This window comes from Ambystoma mexicanum, chromosome 4p, assembly GCF_040938575.1.
Source record: "Ambystoma mexicanum isolate Mex_15411 chromosome 4p, UKY_AmexF1_1, whole genome shotgun sequence".
In the NCBI taxonomy this organism is placed as follows: Eukaryota; Metazoa; Chordata; class Amphibia; order Caudata; family Ambystomatidae; genus Ambystoma; species Ambystoma mexicanum.
This window is the reverse complement of record NC_090927.1, coordinates 1,289,786,120-1,289,806,410: the sequence shown is the minus strand read 5'-3', so window position 1 is coordinate 1,289,806,410 and position 20,291 is coordinate 1,289,786,120. Positions and strand designations below refer to the sequence as shown.

General features: G+C 45.6%; 1 protein-coding gene across 1 annotated transcript in view; it reads right to left on the bottom strand.

Moving 5' to 3' along the window:
- The window catches only part of LYST (lysosomal trafficking regulator), a 3,942,656-nt gene that overhangs the window by 1,314,600 nt on the left and 2,607,765 nt on the right, over nucleotides 1–20,291 (bottom strand). Inside the window, exon 40 of the mRNA XM_069606985.1 lies at nucleotides 8,218–8,462. Within this exon, the coding sequence (XP_069463086.1) occupies nucleotides 8,218–8,462 (245 nt within the window). The remainder of the gene's footprint in view (nucleotides 1–8,217; nucleotides 8,463–20,291) is intronic.

Here is a 20,291-nt window from a genome sequence, read left to right as displayed (position 1 = left end):
GGAGCAGAAGCCATTCCAGAAGGTGGTCAGGGTTAAAGGCACCCTTCTGCAGGTGGACGAATGAGACTGGATTGGCATGAGCCCTAAAGTCACACCTTCATTAAATAATTGGGGCACTAACTGGACGAAGCTGTGCTGCAAAGTGGAACCCCCCAGTTGGTGCAAGAAGCACTCCTTGGAGGGTTGTTTGGATTCAAGTGAGGGAAGCTATGTTATAAAAGATGCACAGGGCTCTGTGAGCTATAGGTGTGGTTATATCTTCTGTGAGATTCGATTGCTTACTGTCATCATAGCAGTCTTGTGTGCCATGAAGGGAGGTTACCCCCTGACAGCTGTCACTTCCAGGGTTTCCTTTAACCTGTTGAGAAAGTCCCTGGAGAGGCCTGGATTACAGTGGGGAGCCCAGGACAAGGTGGCAGTCGATGGTGAGGTACAACAGACTGATTAATTGCAACAGCAAGGAGACACGCTATTGCGCTGCAGAGCTTCTGCCTCTTCAGCAATCTGGGGGGGTATGATGATGTTATTACACTGCAATAGGTGGTGTGTCACCAGTGTACCCATGGATGCACTGTGCAGCAAGCATGCAGTGACATTTTTGGGTACTTGCAATTAAAAAGATGGAGTTGTGTTGTTGTTTGGGGATTCCTGCCAGCACAAGGATGAGTATTCAGCTCTTCCCGTCATCAGTGAAGTGCCGGGTGGACGCAAAAGAGCATGAAACAGACCTGGGAACAGGGACAGACATCTACGGAGAACGTGGTATGACACTCACCCAACACTCTACCCACCTCCATACCTCACAGACCCTAACACTTTACCTACCACCCCCATGTACTGTTGTAAGTCTGTGACTCTAGGAAATACTAAGATGAAGAACAGTAGGGACTTCTCAAACAAAAAGGGAGTGTACCAGATAAGTACTGGCAGACATGCCAAATCTCCCGCAACTCGCGAGAGCCTCCAGCAGAGGGAGACACACTCCAGAACTCTCTCCTGCCAATGCAATCCTATACAGAAATTTATTTCTCCTGCTTTCTGAAGCAAAATCTCCCTCTCACTGGTCAAGAAACTTGGCATGTCTGTACTGGGACGAGGAGGAAGTGCAGAGCCATGACGAACACCTGGTTGAATTGTAATGAGTATTCTAGCTTTCCACAAAGGATTGGTTGTGAGACAGAGAGAAAAACTGACAAGGGACTTGCAGAGTTTATTCTGAAGCCCAAGAAGCAGCATTCAAGAAAGACAGACCCGCACTAGCAGACCAAAGCAAAGGACCATCCATGAGATTCAAAGAGGATGCGTAGAAGAAGGAAGTGATCCGGCCTCGAGAGCGCAAAGAAACAGAGAGTGCGGGTCTGGTTCAGGAGCACAACTGGGAGGTTGGAAGCCAGTGTCAGGAAGGAGAAACACAGGGCCAGAACAGGCAGGCCGAGAAGCCCCCACACTACCCGAAAAACAGCAAGCACACAAGGAGGCCAGGCAGTGTGTCCAGGAGCCCAAGAAGGGAATTGGTTCGATACCAACGGAGGTTTGAGAAGAAGGGTCTAGGACCCCAAACCAAGCAGAGGAGGATCAGAGGCATCTTTCTCGTTGCAGTACTTGGCGAGAGAGTAAGTCAAGTGGACCAAACCGGAGGGAGGAAGAAACCAGGGCTTGGGACCCGATGTCAGAAAGTAAAATGAATTTCCTTGTTGAACTACTGGGTAGAGAGAGTTACGAAGTGAGTCCAATCACAGAAGAGAAGAAGCGAGGGTGGTAGACCCTTTTAACATTTGTGAACTGTGTGTTTGAGGCCAAGTGATACGTAGACATGGGGAATGGAGTTATTACCCCTGGTGGACCTAACCTGAAGTCAAGGCCAAGAAGCCTGGGGAAGAGAGTAATTCCCAAAGGTAATATGACATATCAGGCCAGGAAGAGGGAGGAATTCTCTTGGCCAACTCAAAAGGACACATATCAAGAAAAAAACACAAGTCATGTACCTTGTTGCAGTACTTGGCAGGTGAGTGAACCAAGTCTGCCAGAGCAGACGTAGAGAAGAAGCACGATTGACTGTTATAAAATATCCTTAACGAAGGATCAAGAACACCAGGTGAAGGGGGGCATTCTCTTGGTAATTAAGGCCAGGGGAAGGGAGTCATTCCCCCTGGTTGTGTTGAACTGTAAAAGTCAAGAATACCAGAAGGGAGTCATGCTCCTGGTAAACACAGATGAAAAGACGTTATGATACCCAGTGTTGTGCCTGGCAGAGAGAGTGTCGGAACCTTTGTGTTGGGGGACAATTTTGACCCAGGGAAGGAAGTCATTTCCCTAAGAAGAAACCAAAGCCTGCAAGTGAACTTTTATCCTCAGTCCAGAAGAAGGGAGCCATTCTTCTGGACCAGGACGGTCTACTTTATCTCTAGTTTAGTTTTAAGTGTAAGGGACAGAAGTAGGGTTTTTGACACAGGACAGTGGACTATTGATTTACACAGACATTCTGGCAGAACCCCTAGTCTTTTCGTTGAGGTGGGAAACCCCTCTCAGAGTTAAAGAAAGTTATGTTTTCTCTTTATTTTGTTTACCAATATAGGTATATAGCAATCATCATGCCACCTGTGTGTCAGTATCCTCCTCCTGCACCCTTACAGGACCCTATCTCTGACATCATAGGGCACAAGCGGAGTAGAGGGGAACCCTAGGCAACAGGGACGTCATTTCACCAAAATGGCAGGGGTAGCGGAAGTGAAATCACATGACCCTTGACCTCTGATGACATCACAGGAAGCGATGACACAAAGAGAGGGCGAGAGTGCACAGCTATTGTTTTTATCGATGTCTACGTGTCTGTCCTTTCAATTAAAAGTTCATTAGTAGGGTGCAGCCCACTGTCAAGTGCCACCGTGTAGGGCACTATAAGTAAACTGAAGAAAAGAGACCAAGACTATTGAGTCTTCGGTGTGGGCCGCACAGCCTTAATACCCACTTCGGGTTTAGCAATTTTGTTAAATATATCAATACATTTTCATTCAAGTGTAGTTGTGTTGAGATCCTTTATTTTTCTCAAATATTCCTTTAGTTTCAAATTTCCAAATTTATAGAATTACAGCTTTACAGCTAATGCAGTTGCTGAGGCAAACAAAACTTCAACCCTATACGGCTAATGCATTTCGGATTAAAATCCTTCTTCAGAACCGGGTTATAAATTATGACTAAGTCGTAAACACAAAAGATGTGTTGTATATTAAAATATTCAAAACAATTGTATAAATAAAGTTGAGTGTGACACATTTGGTCCATTTGAAATGTACAGGGCGCCCACAGTTACAAACACACAATCAACAGATAAGAGAAAACAAACAGAAGAGTCTCATAAGTCCATTTGTTATAGCAACTCATAATTTCCATTTCTACCTGTAAATCTTCTTTACTTATTCTGCCCAGTGCAAGTATTATCCTTCAGTATATTATGACACCTGTAAATCCTTTGTGCTTATTCTGCCCTGTGCACGTATTATTATTCAACATGCTCATGGTTGGGACCGTGTTATCGCTATGTTTTATCGTGTGTATTAAACTGTATCCATGTGCGCTTACTGGTATTGGCACATGCAGTGTGTCCAGTGTTGTTATAGATATTATCTGTGCTGCCCTCAAATAGTTACTTAAATCAAATAGTGAATTGTTCATATGGCAGTGTGCACCTTGTGGAGGCCACTGACCTGTTTGCCGTTTTATACTCTGTAAGTACAGAGATTCACAATCTCGTGATTTTCACTCTAAAACGATAAGTGAAGATCGTGTTAACAACACACAAAACGCTGCATCAGAATAAGCTTAATGTTATCAAAAGCGATCGCTGATCGCCGTTCGTTCGGAATCAGCAACACAAACGTAGGAACACAACTGCCCCCACCAAGATGGCCGACACGCGTAGCTGCATGCGGCCATGTTGGTACCCAGCGTTGACATAGCAACGCTTGGAAACGCAGACAGCATTTGCTACCGGCGCGCGAGAAAGAATGATCGTACGCGTACGAAAGGTAAGAGATTCCGAACGAAAGGCGATCAACGATTGCTTTTGATAACATTAAGCTTATTCTGATGCAGCGTATAGTGTGTTGTTAACACGATCTTCACTTATCGTTTTAGAGGGAAAATCACGAGATTGTGAATCTCTGTACTTACAGAGTATAAAACGGCAAACAGGTCAGTGGCCTCCACAAGGTGCACACTGCCATATGAACAATTCACTATTTGATTTAAGTAACTATTTGAGGGCAGTACAGATAATATCTATAACAACATGGACACACTGCATGTGCCAATACCAGTAAGCGCACATGGATACAGTTTAATACACACGATAAAACATAGCGATAACACAGTCACAACCACGAGCATGTTGAATAATAATACGTGCACAGGGCAGAATAAGCACAAAGGATTTACAGGTGTCATAATATACTGAAGGATAATACTTGCACTGGGCAGAATAGTAAAGAAGATTTACAGGTACAAATGGAAATTATGAGTTGCTATAACAAATGCACTTATGAGACTCTTCTGTTTATGTTTTCTCTTATCTGTTGATTGTGTGTTTGTAACTGTGGGCGCCCTGTACATTTCAAATGGACCAAATGTGTGTCACTCAACATTATTGTATACAATTGTTTTGAATATTTTAATATACAACACATCTTTTGTGTTTATGACTTAGTCATAATTTATAACCCGGCTCTGAAGAAGGATTTTAATCTGTAAAGCATTAGCCGTATAGGGTTGAAGTTTTGTTTGCCTCAGCAACTGCATTAGCCTAATTGGTGAAGCTGTAATTCTATAAATTTGGAAATTTGAAACTAAAGGAATATTTGAGAAAAATAAAGGAGCTCAACACAACTACACGTGAATGAAAATGTATTGATATATTTAACAAAATTGCTAAACCCGAAGTGGGTATCGCAGGAAGTGATGTCATCCGACCCCACCCCAAAGTGACATCACAGGAACCAATGAAACACAACCTTTCACCCCTTGACAAAACAGGAAGTGGCATCACATAGCATTGTTTCTAAATACACTACGAAATCTATGGTTACGGTATCACTGTAAAGTGATATACATTGCATACAAGAATGGATCACCATATATATGTATTGTTCATATCAGTGCGTATAGGCTCATATTTCCAAATTACTGTGAATTAAAACAGATGTCCAAGGTCAAACAGTAATGATGTGTTATTATGTAGCACTTACGTTTAAGCGCTTCATATATTTTATTTAACCAATTGTTAATTTATAATGCGCTTAATACCAGTGTTGTGATTTCTAAGCTCAGGATCGGGATTCAAACCTGTGTAGCCCTGAGTTGTCTTGCTTCCAAGACAAACGTGTTGCCCCTGGACTATCCTTCCTCACCTATATATAGAACAAATATACATACAATATCCCCCAACCTGTGCTGGTACTCATTGATTAACCTTAGCATAATCAAAGAGGAGTTGACCTTGCCCGGAGTCGAACCTGCAGATCACACACACACACATTGCAGCAGCGAGCGCTCAACCCACTGAGCTATCATACAGGCTATAGCTACCAGAAAACCAGCCACTCGCGAAACAAAGAGCCACATGCTGCTGGCCACAGCCCAGGAGCCACAATTTTAAAAGATTTTGTTTTCATTTTATTTTTAGAGGTAGCAAGGGAGACCACAGGGGTAGCAAGGTAGACATCAGGGGTCGCAATTGCGACCCCTGGTAACCACAAAATGACGTCTCTGCTAGGCAAGCAGGGTCTGACTCCTCGAAAAGGTCCCCATAGTGCTGTGTAATGACTTAGGTCCTTGTTTATAATGTCCTGGATGGCCTTGCTGCCCAGAAGAGTGGCATAAAGGTACCGTTGATATCGTTTTGCGTTGGTTACAATGGGAGGGAGCTGTGGATAACACCATTAGCCTTGCAGCTGACAGGAAACGTGTTACTCAGCCTGACACTGGTGCTTCTTAGCTGTGCTACAACGCTTTGAACCCCAACTATTGGAACTGCTGTAAGAGACGAAGATCATTGGTAGGAACTAGAAATGAAGTCCTTCCTTGGCAGATGTCCTTGAGGCCTATGATATCTAATATGCCGTTTGATATTTGTGGCAGCCTCACATGGTGGGTTGTTTTATTTCTCTCTGGGTGGGTGTCGAGGGTCAATATCTAGGTTGGGAGGCTTTTGTATAAAGTGTTGCTGCTGTATCTATGTGATGGCTGCACACTTAGTTTCAGGAGGGTTTCGGTTCACTTTGTCCCGGGGTGTTGCTCCCTATTTGTGATATACGGGGGTGATAATACTGGGCTCATGGGTGGGATGGTCTGGTTTGGTTGCTGGAATTTCATCTTAAAGGAGACTTTGGAGTTCCTGGGGAGATGCAAGGGTGCATTTGTGGTCTTGGTCTGTCTGCTGGTATGTCCTTGGAAATGGAGGTTGAAGTTTCTTGGATATTTTGGAACTGTTGAAGACTGCAAGTCGATTTATCAAGGCTTTCAGTGATGTTAAGGGTAGCACAGATCTAGGGTCACGCAATTGTAATTTGTATATTCACGGGGGTGGTAGATCCAATTTGGAATTTCTTCGTCCTCTAGAATGGCAAGGTGGGTTTCAGAAATGGTGGTTTGTCAGAATGGCTGTGTGCCATATGGTGTGGTTGTGTGTGTGTGGTGTGGCATGAGGTGGCGAGTCCCAGGAGTTGAAGAGCCATCATGCTGTGGAATGCACATTACCACCCACATATAGTCCAATTACTAAACAGCTCAGCCCTCAGCATACAGGTCTTTCCCACATACTTAACCCAACCCCAGTGTAAGCAATCCCCTGGTAATAAAAGCTGCCAGTTCAATCGGGCAGGGTAAGGTCAAATGTACGAATTGGAGGAAGGAGAGTGGTGAGAGAGGAGTATTTAGAGAAGAGAGAGAAGGTGAGAGCAGGAGGTTGGAGAAATAGGATGGAGGACATGGGTGTGTCATGTGGAGACAGATATGGAGGTTGGAAAAAGTCTGGAGGGAGTGCCATCTGAAGAGAGGCAAAGTGGGGAGGCTGGAGGGGAGGACTCATTAAGAGACCAAGAGTCAAGAAGGGGTGGGGGTTAAAACCCTTAAGATCAGTAGCAGAGAGAGAAGAGCTAGGGTGGTACCACTATGTGACCCTGAGGAGGTAGGAAGAGAGTAGGTACTTCTAGGCAGAAAAAGCAAGGAGGTTCTGGAAGACCAGTCAGTCCAGGATCCAGGGATGGGTGGCAGGAAGTATGAGATAGTGCATTATCATTGGAGGCCAGGGTGGTTACAATGGGGCAGCATAGCACAAAGATATACCCAGGACCCTAGAGCAGGGCATTGGTCATCAGAGAGAGGGCCCTCCAGACAGACCCTGGGGTGGCTGAGTCAGTGCTGGGAAGGCTCACCCAGTGCCCTGGAAAAAACCTTTAGACCTCTCCAAGTCTTCAGCATCTCTCCTGTGGAAGGTCAATCATATCAACCAAGAAGGATTTATTAACTCTGAAAACAAAGGCCAGGATTATTAGCTGCACAATCAAGTACAGGCAAACTGATCTCCTTTTCTTGAACCAATGTAATAAGACTTCCTTTACGATGGATGACTGAATCCATATTCTTTGTTGTTGTTGCCAGAATAAAACCCTACATCAGCTTCTTTTTGCCTTCCACCTGGCTACCCTGTCACACTACCCACCAGCATAAATAACTTCCATTGATATTGATATTTTATTTCTATCACCTCATACACAAGTGTTTTACATATGAACAGAGGTGTGGTAGAAACATTTGACAAGATATGGGGAAGATAGTAAGTGGGTAGGGGGTGAAAACAAAAAGGCAGTTCAAATATTAACAGTATAAGCATGAGTGAAACAGACAAAAAACCTTAGATATGAAAAATGGCTAAACCTTGTAAATGAGAAAGTTTGCATTTGTTCATTAAAAATGTACAAAAACAATATGTTGACACTTTCTTTATAAATATTGGTAAAATAAATACAGTTCTGAAAGATTCTAAAAATATCAGTATGAATAATATCCATGTGAACTTCCCAAGATCACATGCGGTTGTACATTAAAACCGATTAGTAACACTGATAGATTATAAACGCTGTCTTAAATTAACTGATTTAAGAACATTGAACCATCCCTTAAAGATTCTTCCATCACTAGAATCGCTAAAGAATGTCAAGTTACCTGAATATTGCTGGATCATTCAAGTCAAGTGTCTCACTGGAGTAGTCCGCAAGTATGAATGGAAACACTGGATATTGCATGAGATCGTTGAAAGAACGGCCAGAATGTTTGTTTAAATGAGTCAGGTATTCAAAGTTAGTGATATGTCCCGTGCACCACAACTGTGTCAGAGCAGCTATATTTCCATACTCCAGAAGGTTAGGAAGATTGTTAGACAGGATGTGTTTATAAACATCATCACGCACCTAAAATAAAAGTAAACAAACAAATTCCATTTGACAGAGGAAAACATTGTAATCACCATCTACATATGAACACCCTAGGATTAAATTCATCTTCATCGAAAAACTGAAAATATTATATGGGATTTGCACATGCTGAATTAACTACATGGGTTCCCTAAAGGGCTTCCCCGAGTCATCCAGGCTAGCTGCATAAAACTGAAGGAGGGCAAAGATGTTATCACAAGGTCATAACCTGAGTTAGGGGGCACTAGTGCTGTTATTATATTTTCACACGATGAGGGTGCAATATTCTATTTAAAACAAGGAAAAACAATGTAATATTTGAACAGCAGACAAATACATGCCATTATAAGCCTATGCCTCTGCATTATCTTCAATGGTACTACCAACATTCTAATTTTCTAAATCTAAATAGACCTGTCCCGAGGATCATACAGGGCCATGTGAGATTATGAACCCTCAACATCGAGTTAAAAGCTCAAGCATACAGAGTCTATGGAAGCCATTGAATATCCTTTCTGTATGTGGGTGAGCCTTCAGAATTGTTGTTACTTCACCCAGGATGGGTCTGAAATCAAGTTTTTCGTGACACTATTTTGGGCAAATAAATGCCTCAATTGTGTTTTGGCTCCAAATGATGTGTGCTGATGCATGAGGAAGAGGGTGGAGCCATGCAGGTTTCTGGCCGGAAGCAAATGCTCCTAGTTCAAAAAAGCTTCTCCTGGTTATAGTCGTAAAATCCCCAGTTTTCAATGTGGAACGATTATTATGGTAAGAGATTATATTGCTGTGGACTCCTGTTCTCCAGCATGGGTCTTGCAAGGATTAACATGCTCATGAATGCTCTGTCGTCAGGCTGGGAATCCTCAGTAAAAAGAATGCAGTTTCACTTTAAACTGAAAACTGCTCATCTCCTCTATAACCAATCATTGTCCTGTGGGTCATACTGCCCCCAGACAATGACACTCGTCCTCCTAAATTCCATCCCTGGTGGCCATCTTCAGATTTAGTAGAGTAATGTGGCAGTAGGAACCAAGAAGAGGCACACAGGGGAAAGAGGGGAGGTTCACATGTGAATCCATGCAAGACTCATGCTGGAGAATAGGAGTTACAGGTAAGTAACTTGTTCCTTCTCCAGCCTGGGGACTTGCATGGATTCACATGCTCATGAATACGATTACATAGCAGTACATATACACAATCATGGGAGGGGCAAGGCAGAACAGAAGCAATACGCTTACCCCTGGAATAGATTCAGCTCAGGCTAACATGTGGCGTAGCACTGCTTGGCCGACCCAGGACTCCTCCCTGGACTCCCTGTCAGCGCAGTAGAATCTTGTGAAGGTGTGGCTTGACCTCCACATAGCACCATTACAGATGTCGAGCAGGGAAAAACCAAAGACAAACGCCACCACCATTGCTGTGATGATTCTGGTAGAGTGGGCTGTTGGCCAGACATGCCAGTACGTGACACAGTCGGAAAGTAACCTGGTGATGGAAGCCTTAGAAAGGTCCTTACCATGACCCACTGGTCCAAAATTGACTAACAGCAGAGATGTCGTCTGAAAATCCTTTGTGCGTGCCACATAAAACTTCAATGGCACGAGTAACATCCAGTGAATGCAATGCCCTTCCAGTAGGCGTAGAAGGGTTCAGATAGAAAACTGGCAGAATCAAAGGTTTGTTGAGATGGAACGCTGAAGGAACCTTCAGCATAAGGTGGGATGGGTCCACAGCACTAGCCTTGTAGCATGGAGTACAGCTGCTTTCAGGAGAGGGCTTCGATCACCCTGATCCGCCTGACCAAGGTGATGGTCACCAAGAAAGCAGTCAGCCGCGAGAGGAAATTTAAAGAGGCCTGATGCATCAGTTCAAATGGAGGCCCCATGAGTTTAGTCAAAACCACACTGAGCTCCCACGCCGGGGCAGGAGCCTTCACTGGTGCAAAAGTCCAGAAGAGGCCTTCGAGGATCTCCTTGACGAGCCTGTGCAACCACACGGAGGGCTTCATAGGCGCCCGGGTTTACCGGGATATGGCAGCCAGATGAACCTTGATGGAGGCGTGAGCAAGGCCGTCTTGGTCAGTGAAACCTGGTTCAGGAGGAGCTTCAGAGCCATTATCCACAGAGGCATAATCTCCTGAGTCCTGCACCACACAATTTGTGGCTGGATCATGATAACGTAGAGGAAGCTCTGGCCTTGCCCAGGATCTTCTTACACTCTAACGGCAGAGAATAGTGCCCAAACTCCAGGGCTGCAGGAGCCAGGCCATGAGGCTCAGCGATGCTGGTTTGTGGTGCAGTATTGTTCCATTTTCTCTGGAGAGAAGTTCTGGAAGTGGAGGCCGCCAGAGGGACAGAGCCACTGACAGACAGGTTCCGGGTTCCAGATTTGCCACGGCCAAGCCGGAGTGATGTGGATCATCCTGCAATGGCAACATCTGAGTGTGTTTATCACATGTAGCAGGAGTGGAATTGGAGGGAAGGTGTATAGAGCAAGCCCGTCCCATGGGAATGAGAAGGTGTACCCCAGACTCCTCGGATATCTGCTGGGGAACCGCCGACACTTGGAGTTGGCAGCTGCTGCAAAGAGGTCGATCTGGGGGGGACGCCACCTGCCAAAGAGCTGACACCCCTGCACTTGTTAAGGTTTCCACATGTGGCAGGACTACAGCTCCCTGCTGAGAGAGTCTGCAATGGTGTTCTTGGTGCCTGCTAGGTGAACAGGGACGGGGAACATGTCCTGAAGAATGGCCCAGTGCCAAAAGGTACTGGGCCTTGAGGGAGAGCACAGAGGAGCGCGTCCCCACCCTGCTTCCGGATGTAGAATATGGTGGTGGCAGTGGTTTTTTCTGTGAAGATCTGCACCATATTTCCCCTGCAGCTGGAAGGACTTGAGAGCCCAGAAGATCACCTGGAGCTCCAGGACATTTATGTGCAATTCTTTTTCTCCAAGAGCAATAGGCCTCTGCCGTGAGACTGCCCTATGTGGGCTCCCCAACCCTGCAGGGATGCCTCTGTGGTGGTGCGGAGGAATCGGAAAGGGGGCCCCTTGAGTGAGATGAGGGTGCACCGCCCATCACTGTAGAGTTTGCAGGAATGCCGGATTGAGGGCGATCTTATCCGTCCGATTGCCCGAGACCTGCTGCCACCTGGTTTCCAGAAATTCCTGGAGAGGCCACATCTGGAGCTTGCAAAAGGGGACCAGATGGATGCATGAGGACATCATGCCCAACAGACATGATGGGCCAAACTGTTGCGATGGACACTGTTTACAGCTGCTGAACTGTCCCTAGGTTGGCCTTCACCAGTGGATGCAGTGTATGATAAGTAGTGGAGCTATGTTCCCTACTGGCCTGACCACGCTTCCTACAAACCCCCTCACCACGCCCCCTCCCACACACAATACAAATCCAAAACACATGTGCCTGCTGTTTAAGAGAACTTTCAGTGCAGTGCACTGAAGTGCAAGTTTCAACTTCTTCCTACACTTTTATTTTAATACAAAACCATTCCAGAATGGTTTCTTTTTAAAATAAAAGTATAGGAAAAGTATACGAATGGTAAAACTTAATTTTAAAAAGTACAGGAGCACTGCTCCCAACCACTCCTGCCCACTTCGACCCCTGGCCTTCACCCTCTCGGGTACAGCTGCTGAGCAGTCACTAGAAATGCAACTCTGTTGAGAGGGGCATCCAGGAACAGAGTTCTGCGATGGCACCATACAGGACTTCGGATGGAGAATCCGAGTGAAGTCAAAAGGCATATGGTCTATGCCGTGAGCTAGGTTGCCGTGAATGGGAGCAAATGAGCCAGTCGTCCAGATAAGGGTAGACCTGTAGCCCCCTGCGGCGTAGGTGCGCAGCAAACGGGGTGAATACCCTGGGGGTCGATTTCAGGCCACATGGCAGGGCCTTGAACTGGTAGTGCTGTCCCTGGACCACAAAACGCAGGAACTTCTGATGTTTTTGATGGATGGGGATGTGAAAGTATGCATCATCCAGGTCCAGAGTAGCTGAAAAAACCCTGCATGTGCTGCAATGTGACCATCTTGAACTTCTGGGACTTCTAAGATCGTCCGCCACCATCCTGACTTCTTCCGTACCTGAAAATATCTGGCTGGGGTGCACGCCGCAGCCCCAGCGTCGCTGAAGGACCGGCTCTAATGACCCCTTTCTTAACATTGCTTGAACTGCCTGAAACAGTTGAGCCATGTGCGTGCAGTTCTTGACGAGCTACAGGAGGCATGCAAGGGCACCTGTGTTGAAATTCCAAGGCGTGTCCTTTTAGAAGAACGTCCAGAACCTGTTTGTCCGTGGTGATGGGTTTCCAATTTTTGACAGAATGCGTTACCCGGTTTCCTGCTGGGGTGTGAAAGTGGGGCTCAGATCCTCGCTTCCAGGCGGTGGAGCCAGGGGGCTGACTATAGGGGCTAGTGTACCCTTTGGAGGAACTGGAGAATTCTTTGTGGGGAACCAAAGAACAACCTCCTCTGTTGCAGTCTGCACAGAGCGCGCCCTCTCTGTGTCAGTCTTGATATCCTGGAGGGGGTCATCCACCAACTTTCCAAACAGGTTGTCCCCATCAAAAGGCGTGCCCACGACCTTAGACTGCACATCCGCTCGGACATTTGTGACCTTCAGCCACCTCTGGGCACGGCATTCCCCATCTGGCAGAACCCTGAGTCCACTATGTTCAGCGCTACCATAATGGCGTGATCAGACACCACCTCCCCTTCCTGGAATAGTGCCAAAGCTTCGGCCTTCTTGTCATCAGGAAGGAAATCCAGTATCAGCCCGAGCTTGTACCAAAGTTCCCTGTCATAATGCGGCCGGATGAAGTCATTGGCTACGTTGATGGTGGAACCCGCGGTGCAGATGATGCGTTTGTCAACCGTATCTAGCTTCTTGCCCTCCTGGTCCGGGGCAGCATGGAAGAGAATGAGGGATTGGACAATCGCTTCCTAGTGGCAGCCGACTCCACCGAGTCCCCAGAAGGCTGAGACTTGAGACACCTGGGAGCTGAGTCTGGAACTATGTATTTCTTCTCCAGCCTGACTTTCTTGGGGGGTGTGGTACTTAACATCTTTATAAGAACCAACATGACGGTCTTCCTTGAGGACTTGCGTTGCTGGAAGAGAAACCCATTCCTCCTCCTTCTCCGTTCCTAGACTGAAAACTTTGGATGCCTCGGAAATCATAGCATGGAAGGAGTCCATTTTATCTGTCTGCGAAGCCCTGGTGGGCTCATCAGTACTCAGAGGTTCCCCGTCAACAGGGACATAAGCTTTGTACTCGTCCATATGAGTAGCCATGGTATCTGTGTCCATACCAGTGTCAGTATGTGGTGGTTCTTCCTCCAGTGGGTTCAAGGACCTATGGGGCTGAGGTTCACGGTTTGGCCCGAGAGAACTTGGCCTGGGGTGCTCCTGATCAGAGGCCTGGGATGACTGCGGGCTGGGCCAGGCACAGAGGTCAGCAGGCAGCAGGGTGGTGAGGATGTCAAGACATATCCCTAGGTGTTGTAAGGGGGCAGCCGGGAATGGCTTTGGTCCGAAAACCCCTTGGTAAGGGAAAATGGCTGGTTCGGTTCCTGGCTGGGGGATCCCTCCTGCGACATGGGCCCTGTCCCCCTTTATGGTGGGAGTAGAAATCCTCAGGCAAGTCATCCTCCAAACTACTATAGGTGTGAGGAGATTTCCTCAGAGACCCCACAGGAGCTGGAGACACCCTCACGGGTCTCCGCAGAAACTCTGATGCAGGCAGTAACTCCATCACCCTACCCGAATCCTTCGGGAAGGAGGCGATGATGAGGATTTGCAAAGGTGGCACCACCGACAACGTCGTGGCAGGTAGAGCAGATGGAGAACTTGGAGGCATGGACACCCTTGGCGTAGTTGTTGTGAATGTGGAAACAACGGTCGCTGCCAAACTTCTCGCCGATGAAGGAGCAGTCATCGCCGACAAGGTAGTTGCCGACTGCGTGGCGGTCGAAGACTAAGAGGCCGTCGACGAAGTGGTGGTCTTGACAGACAAATCTGTCATCGACGGGGCCTGTGTGGCTGACGAAGACTAGGGAGCCGCCGACGGCCCTCCTGCAGGTCTCTCCTTTGATGACTTGTCCTTGGAAGAAGACTTGTGTTTGGAAGGAGTTGGGGACTTCCTCGCCGAAGGCAACCCACCAGCCGATAGGCTGTCGATGGTGTCGGCGATGGGGAGCGACCCCTTCCCAAACTAGATCCCGCAGCAGCAGGGACCTTCGTGGGGGTAGATGCATTATGTTTCTTCTTCTTTTGGATCCCTTCAGAAAGGGCATTCTCAAAGGACCTCAGCCTCTTTTTTCTAAAAAGGGAGCATGCTCATGGGACCTGCCGGTCCTCAATGAGGCGTGACTGTGCCCGGAGGCCGCGTCAGAGGCCATATCCTGGTGGATCCAAGCTACCAACCTCTGGTAGCCATCACTCTTGGTCTTCACTGAGAAGCCACGGTAGATCTTGCACCCGTCTTCGTTTTGGTCTGGGTGGAGACAATAAAGGCACTTGTCACATGACTTGCAGGCCCTCAAGAAACTTTTCTTTCCCATGTTAGTCATCATTGAGGTGAGATGTAGACCCAAGCCTGAGCCCACAGAAAACGTGGATAGAAGATCCAATGATGGAACATGATCTTCAGCCGACAGCGGGTCGCCGCAGCCGGTAGACGTGCGACGGTCGAGGAGGAAAAGGTTGAAGCAAACTATCGAAAACTGTCCAAAAATAGCAAAAAAGTTACAATTCTCGACGAGCAAAGTGAGAGGACTCCCAACACTGAAACATGTCGTAAAAATCTGAAGATGGCCACTAGTGATGGAGCTTAGGAGGACAAGTGGGGGCAGTATGACCTAAAGGACAATGATTGGTTATAGAGGAGACTAGCAGTTTTCAATCTGAAACAAAACTGCTTTTTTTTTTTTACATAGAATTCCCAGCCTGACAATGGGGAAAATTTACCAGCATGTGAATCCATGCAAGACCCTATGCTGTTGAAATTAATTCAGTGTACCAATAGGTGTGTGGTACTGCTGGATTCCACTGCTGAAAGAAGGTGAATTTTATTGAAGTCATCAGGTACAGTCACATTGTAGTCCAGCATTTGTTGCGAGTGTTGAAAATTGTTAGATTTACAGATAAAAGGTAATTTGTATGGCATCAATAAAATTACAAGAAATCGGGATACCTAAACAAGGATAAAATCTGCTTACTAGTATGTTGTAAAACACCATCACAAATTCTTGCTCTAGGGCTCGTCAAATCAGCAGGTGATCTATACATGGAATGTTTATTCCCAAGTGCACTAATGCATTATTGGTTGGCTTGTGATTACAAAGGTTTAATAAACAGCATGTCAATATGGCTTAAATTGTCTTTGCATGCCACACCTCAGATATCAAAGGCATACAAAGCTTTAGTGACTACTTTTATATTACAAATAGATATTTTTAACCTGAATGAAGAATATCACAAACTCCTATGTATTGTGAATATGCTGCCTATCGTTTTTAGAACACTTAAAATTACCTTAAGACTCTGGGCAGCCCATCCAGGATGTTCTTATTAGCCTAACTCCTAACTAGTCACAGGTCTGTACTCCTTCATTCAAAGTGTTGTTCAGTTTGAATACAGACTGATTTTACTCCTTGAACCCAGGATCACAATTTTAGATTATTATGTAGGTTAATTACCAAGTTCTGAGTAGTGCAATCAAGTTTAAAAGTAAAGCGGATAGCAATTTTATGAACCCATGCTGTGTTTTGTCATGATGGAACCGTCATCCGCAAACAATAGCAGTGGCGTAGCTCAATTACCAATTTTGGGAGCATTAGGGGTTGCCTTCAGTAAATGTGAATCCATAAGGTTGTTATATAAGATGAATAACAGAGGCCAAAATGCAAACTCGTCTCACATCCCTTCCAACATTAAAAGGGTTTTGCGCATTGGCTTCCTGAGCCAAACCTTACCCAAGCCTTGTAATCACTTTACAGAGTCAATTTCCATTTAATTAAGAATCGTCCAGCGTTTGTTCCGATTGACCAAGTCAAAAGCAGTAGTGAGATCGAGGAATGCAAGGTATTGCTTGTACATTTTAATGTCTCTGCATTTTGATACAATGAAGAATTATGCAGTGATCCCTCATGCAGGTTTGCTATTGGATGCCAAGCTGGCATTGACTAATGATTTTATGTTCTTTAGGCCACTCTGATGATCTGTTAAACAAGACACTTCTTGCATTAGTATGCAACAGGGAAATCTGTCTGAAGCACAAAGGTTACTCCTTTGAACCTTTCTCGCCTTTCTTGAAAATAGGTGTTATTATTCATGTTCCTTTCTAGGAAGTGGGTATTGTAAAAGGAGTTAGGTTATAAAAGACTGGAGTTAAAATTGACTCCCATATTAGATTTTGTTTTTGCCCATTCTGCTAGGATCAGGTCTGGGCACCGAACCTTCCCATTACATTGTATTCGCGATTGCCGAGATCACTTCTTGTAGAGTGAAAATGGGTTCTATGCTATTTACATGGCTTGGTGTCGAGGGAGTGATGATGGTGCAGGAGTGGAATAAAGAGGAGCAAAATGGGTTTCCCACTGGAAAGCATTAGTGCTAGTGTGAAAGGGTTGAGAGTCTCCTTGTCGGAGTGCTTTCATGCAAATCATCCCATTGCTTTCTGTGAAATTCATGTTTCCTTACTTTTAAAGTAAGTCTTTTTAATGATTAAGGCTTTTTCAGCAACATCTATTTTTAAAGCCTCAAATAATGAATTTTTAACCATTCAGCAGTCCTCATATCAAACCAATTTTTAGTATGGGGCTGCTTCCGCTTAGAGTACAATTTGCAACTATTACAAATAGCTCTTGGACATGGGTCAACAAAACTTATTCTAGTCTTGTAGCATTCAATAATACCTGCACCTTTGGTGGAATTAATTAAAAACTACCTAATAAGTGTAATGCAAGCCTAAATGATCTTATTCCGCATGTCATCACAAAGGTTGCTATTCCATCTAATACCCAGTTTGAGGCACCTGATAGATAGTGTGTCAACTCCAGTATTGTCAGTATCTAAAATAATCTGGTTAAAAGTAGCTCCAAAGTTAAGAAGAGTTATTAAGGGATTATGGTTGCTTTCAATATTGTTTGCAACTTGAAAGTTAAAGACTCTGTGCCAAGACTGCAAATTAATAGCAACATAGTCAATCAGTGTTTACATCGCTCTTACAATAGTGGGTGTAGCTGGACTAGGCATTCCATTCAAATTGGAAAAAACCCAAATACAGAGGAATTCCATTAATGTGTTGCCTACCTTATCCATTATATACCTTTCTATTCTCATGGTATTCCCCATGCTTTTTCAGAAGAAGTCCTCGCATTTGTTCTTCGGTGAACTCACTTCCACATTAAAATCTTGTAGTAGCAAAATTCAAGGAGGCTTTGCTAAATTATATTAGGCACTGTTGTAAAGACAGGATTTCCAGTATCACAACTGTATTCTATGATACTCAGTAAATGAGCCACGCGGCCTACAACACTAACTAGAGCATCCACCAGACCCTTGATTTTTTTGTAATATTACATACATTGATCATTTGTTTGGAAGGTCTAGGTGGTCAGAAACCTGTGCAATTCCCTCTGGGACCACTGCAAAAGATTTAAGACTACAGGTGTTTGGCAGTAAACCCACTTGGTAGCAGGCTGTACCACACAGATTCCCTTATTAGCTGTGGCTGAGCAGTCAGACTTCCCTCAAGAAGAGTTAGGCAGTATACAGAGTATGCACAATAGGTCAAAAGAACACAGTAGAACAAGCAAACACTGACCAGAGCTTGGCGTAAAAGAGATATAATTATTTATTTAAAACACATCTAATAAAACACACTGGCACTAATATCAAGCAGTTCAAAAACATGGTCACTAAAACATATACACTCCCCCTTCAATGATTAGTTAGACAAGTCTTAAGTAAAGCAACACTTATTTTCAGACAGCGGTGAGCGCTTAATGAAGATGGCACTCTAATCAATCGGTTTACAAGGGAGAGAAAGGCAGAGCAAAGATAGAAATAGATCCCAACACTTTCAGAAGAACACAGTAGGAGAAGAAGGCAGGTTAAAACCGTAAAGTCAAAGTTAACAAGGCCGGACCCACTTTAAGAGGCTCCGGTCGAAATGTGTCCAAGGTCACACGGTTCAAAGTGCCCAAAAGTCTTGCAATCGTTCAGAAAGAGTTGGACCAAAAAGAAAGGGACCAGTTAGATGGTCAAGGCAGCCAGCCCAGTCCAGAAGGTTAAGGGATTATTATTACCTTGTAGCAATCTTTAGAAAGGGAGGCCTGGCGGACACAGTACCTTAAAATGGTTAGAATACTCCACCGGGGGCAGTTGTTCCTGGCAGCGGGTGCAAGTCAGTGCTTCGTCCGGGGGAAGAGAGGATCTCGTCGGGGAGGAAAGCAGGAGTCTGTTGCACTGCCAGGGAAGAAACCAGCCGCAGAGTTCTCAATTAAAAGGAGCGGTCCTTTTTTTCGCGGTCCAGTGGTAAGTGGCTATCCGGTTGCCGGGGTGCTTGGCACGGGCAATTCGACCACAAGGCGTCCTGGGATGCGAGAAAAAGAAGGTAAACTGGTTGTGCCCACCAGTCAGGGGAAGAAGACTCTCCAGCCGGGAGATCTTCTCTGTCGTTGGGAAGTGGTGAGTCGGTTCAGCAGGGCTCCACCGGTGGTGTCGTCGTAGCAGGTCGGCTCAGCTTCTCCCTCGTCGGATTTTCAGGTCCTTTGGCGACTTCTGAAGTTCCAGTCCCAAAAGCCCTGCTTTTATGCAGCACACCCCCATTCACTCAGCCTAGCTGTCAATCAAACATGCTAAGTGGTGAACCGGCCGGCTCACCACTTGGGCCAATCACACAAGAGTGCGACTTGAGTTACCAAGGTAACTCAGTCCAGGGTGCCTAAACCCCTCCCACACCCCGTGTGGTACCCAGACAGAGTGGCACCACTTTTGGAGGCTTCTGTGGAGAAGCCCGCCAAAAAGTGGAACAAAGGGCTCGACCTTTGGTTTGGAGTTACAGAGGCAAACACAAACGCCATTTTAAAACCGAGTTCTGGCAAAAAATACCAACCAGTGAATTAATAATAAATAAATAAACCAGCGGTATGTTCGAGGCTATAAGAATTAAATAATTAAAGTTGGTAGCCTCGAACAATGGGAAAATCCCATAGAGATATATTCGCGGTCGAATATAAAAAGTAGTATCCACTGCCACCAGCCAAAACTCGATCAGGGGGGACGGAGACGTGCCCCCTCGAACAACAGACCCGGGGCAATCAAATTGCCCCGACCAGTACGTTCACAATATGATGGTTTGTACTGGTTTCTGTTCATAATTTGGGACTAGCAAAGCCAATGGTGACTTTACATTCCCTGGGAGACAGTAGTCGGTCCCAGGGTATGGAGTCTATGTTGCGGGGGGTCACTATGACACCCCTGTGTTACGGCATGGAGGGTGATGTGTAACACACATAAGAAAAACATATGAGACCCTATGGAGTAAAAGACCCCATAGCCCATGAAACACATTACCAGTCAAAGGAATACCATTAAGCATGTCCAAGAGTGAGAGAAAAAGAGTCTCATTCTTGGCAGGAGAAAAAAACAAACTCCAGAAATCCAGCAAAGCTGCTGGGGGACTCACTAGGTTACGAAATTCAGCCCAAACAGAGAATTCTCCCTAACAGGTGGTTACCATGGTTGCTGAGAACATGCTAGCTGTCAACCAGTACTCCACTACTTCAGTAAATGTCAAGGCTA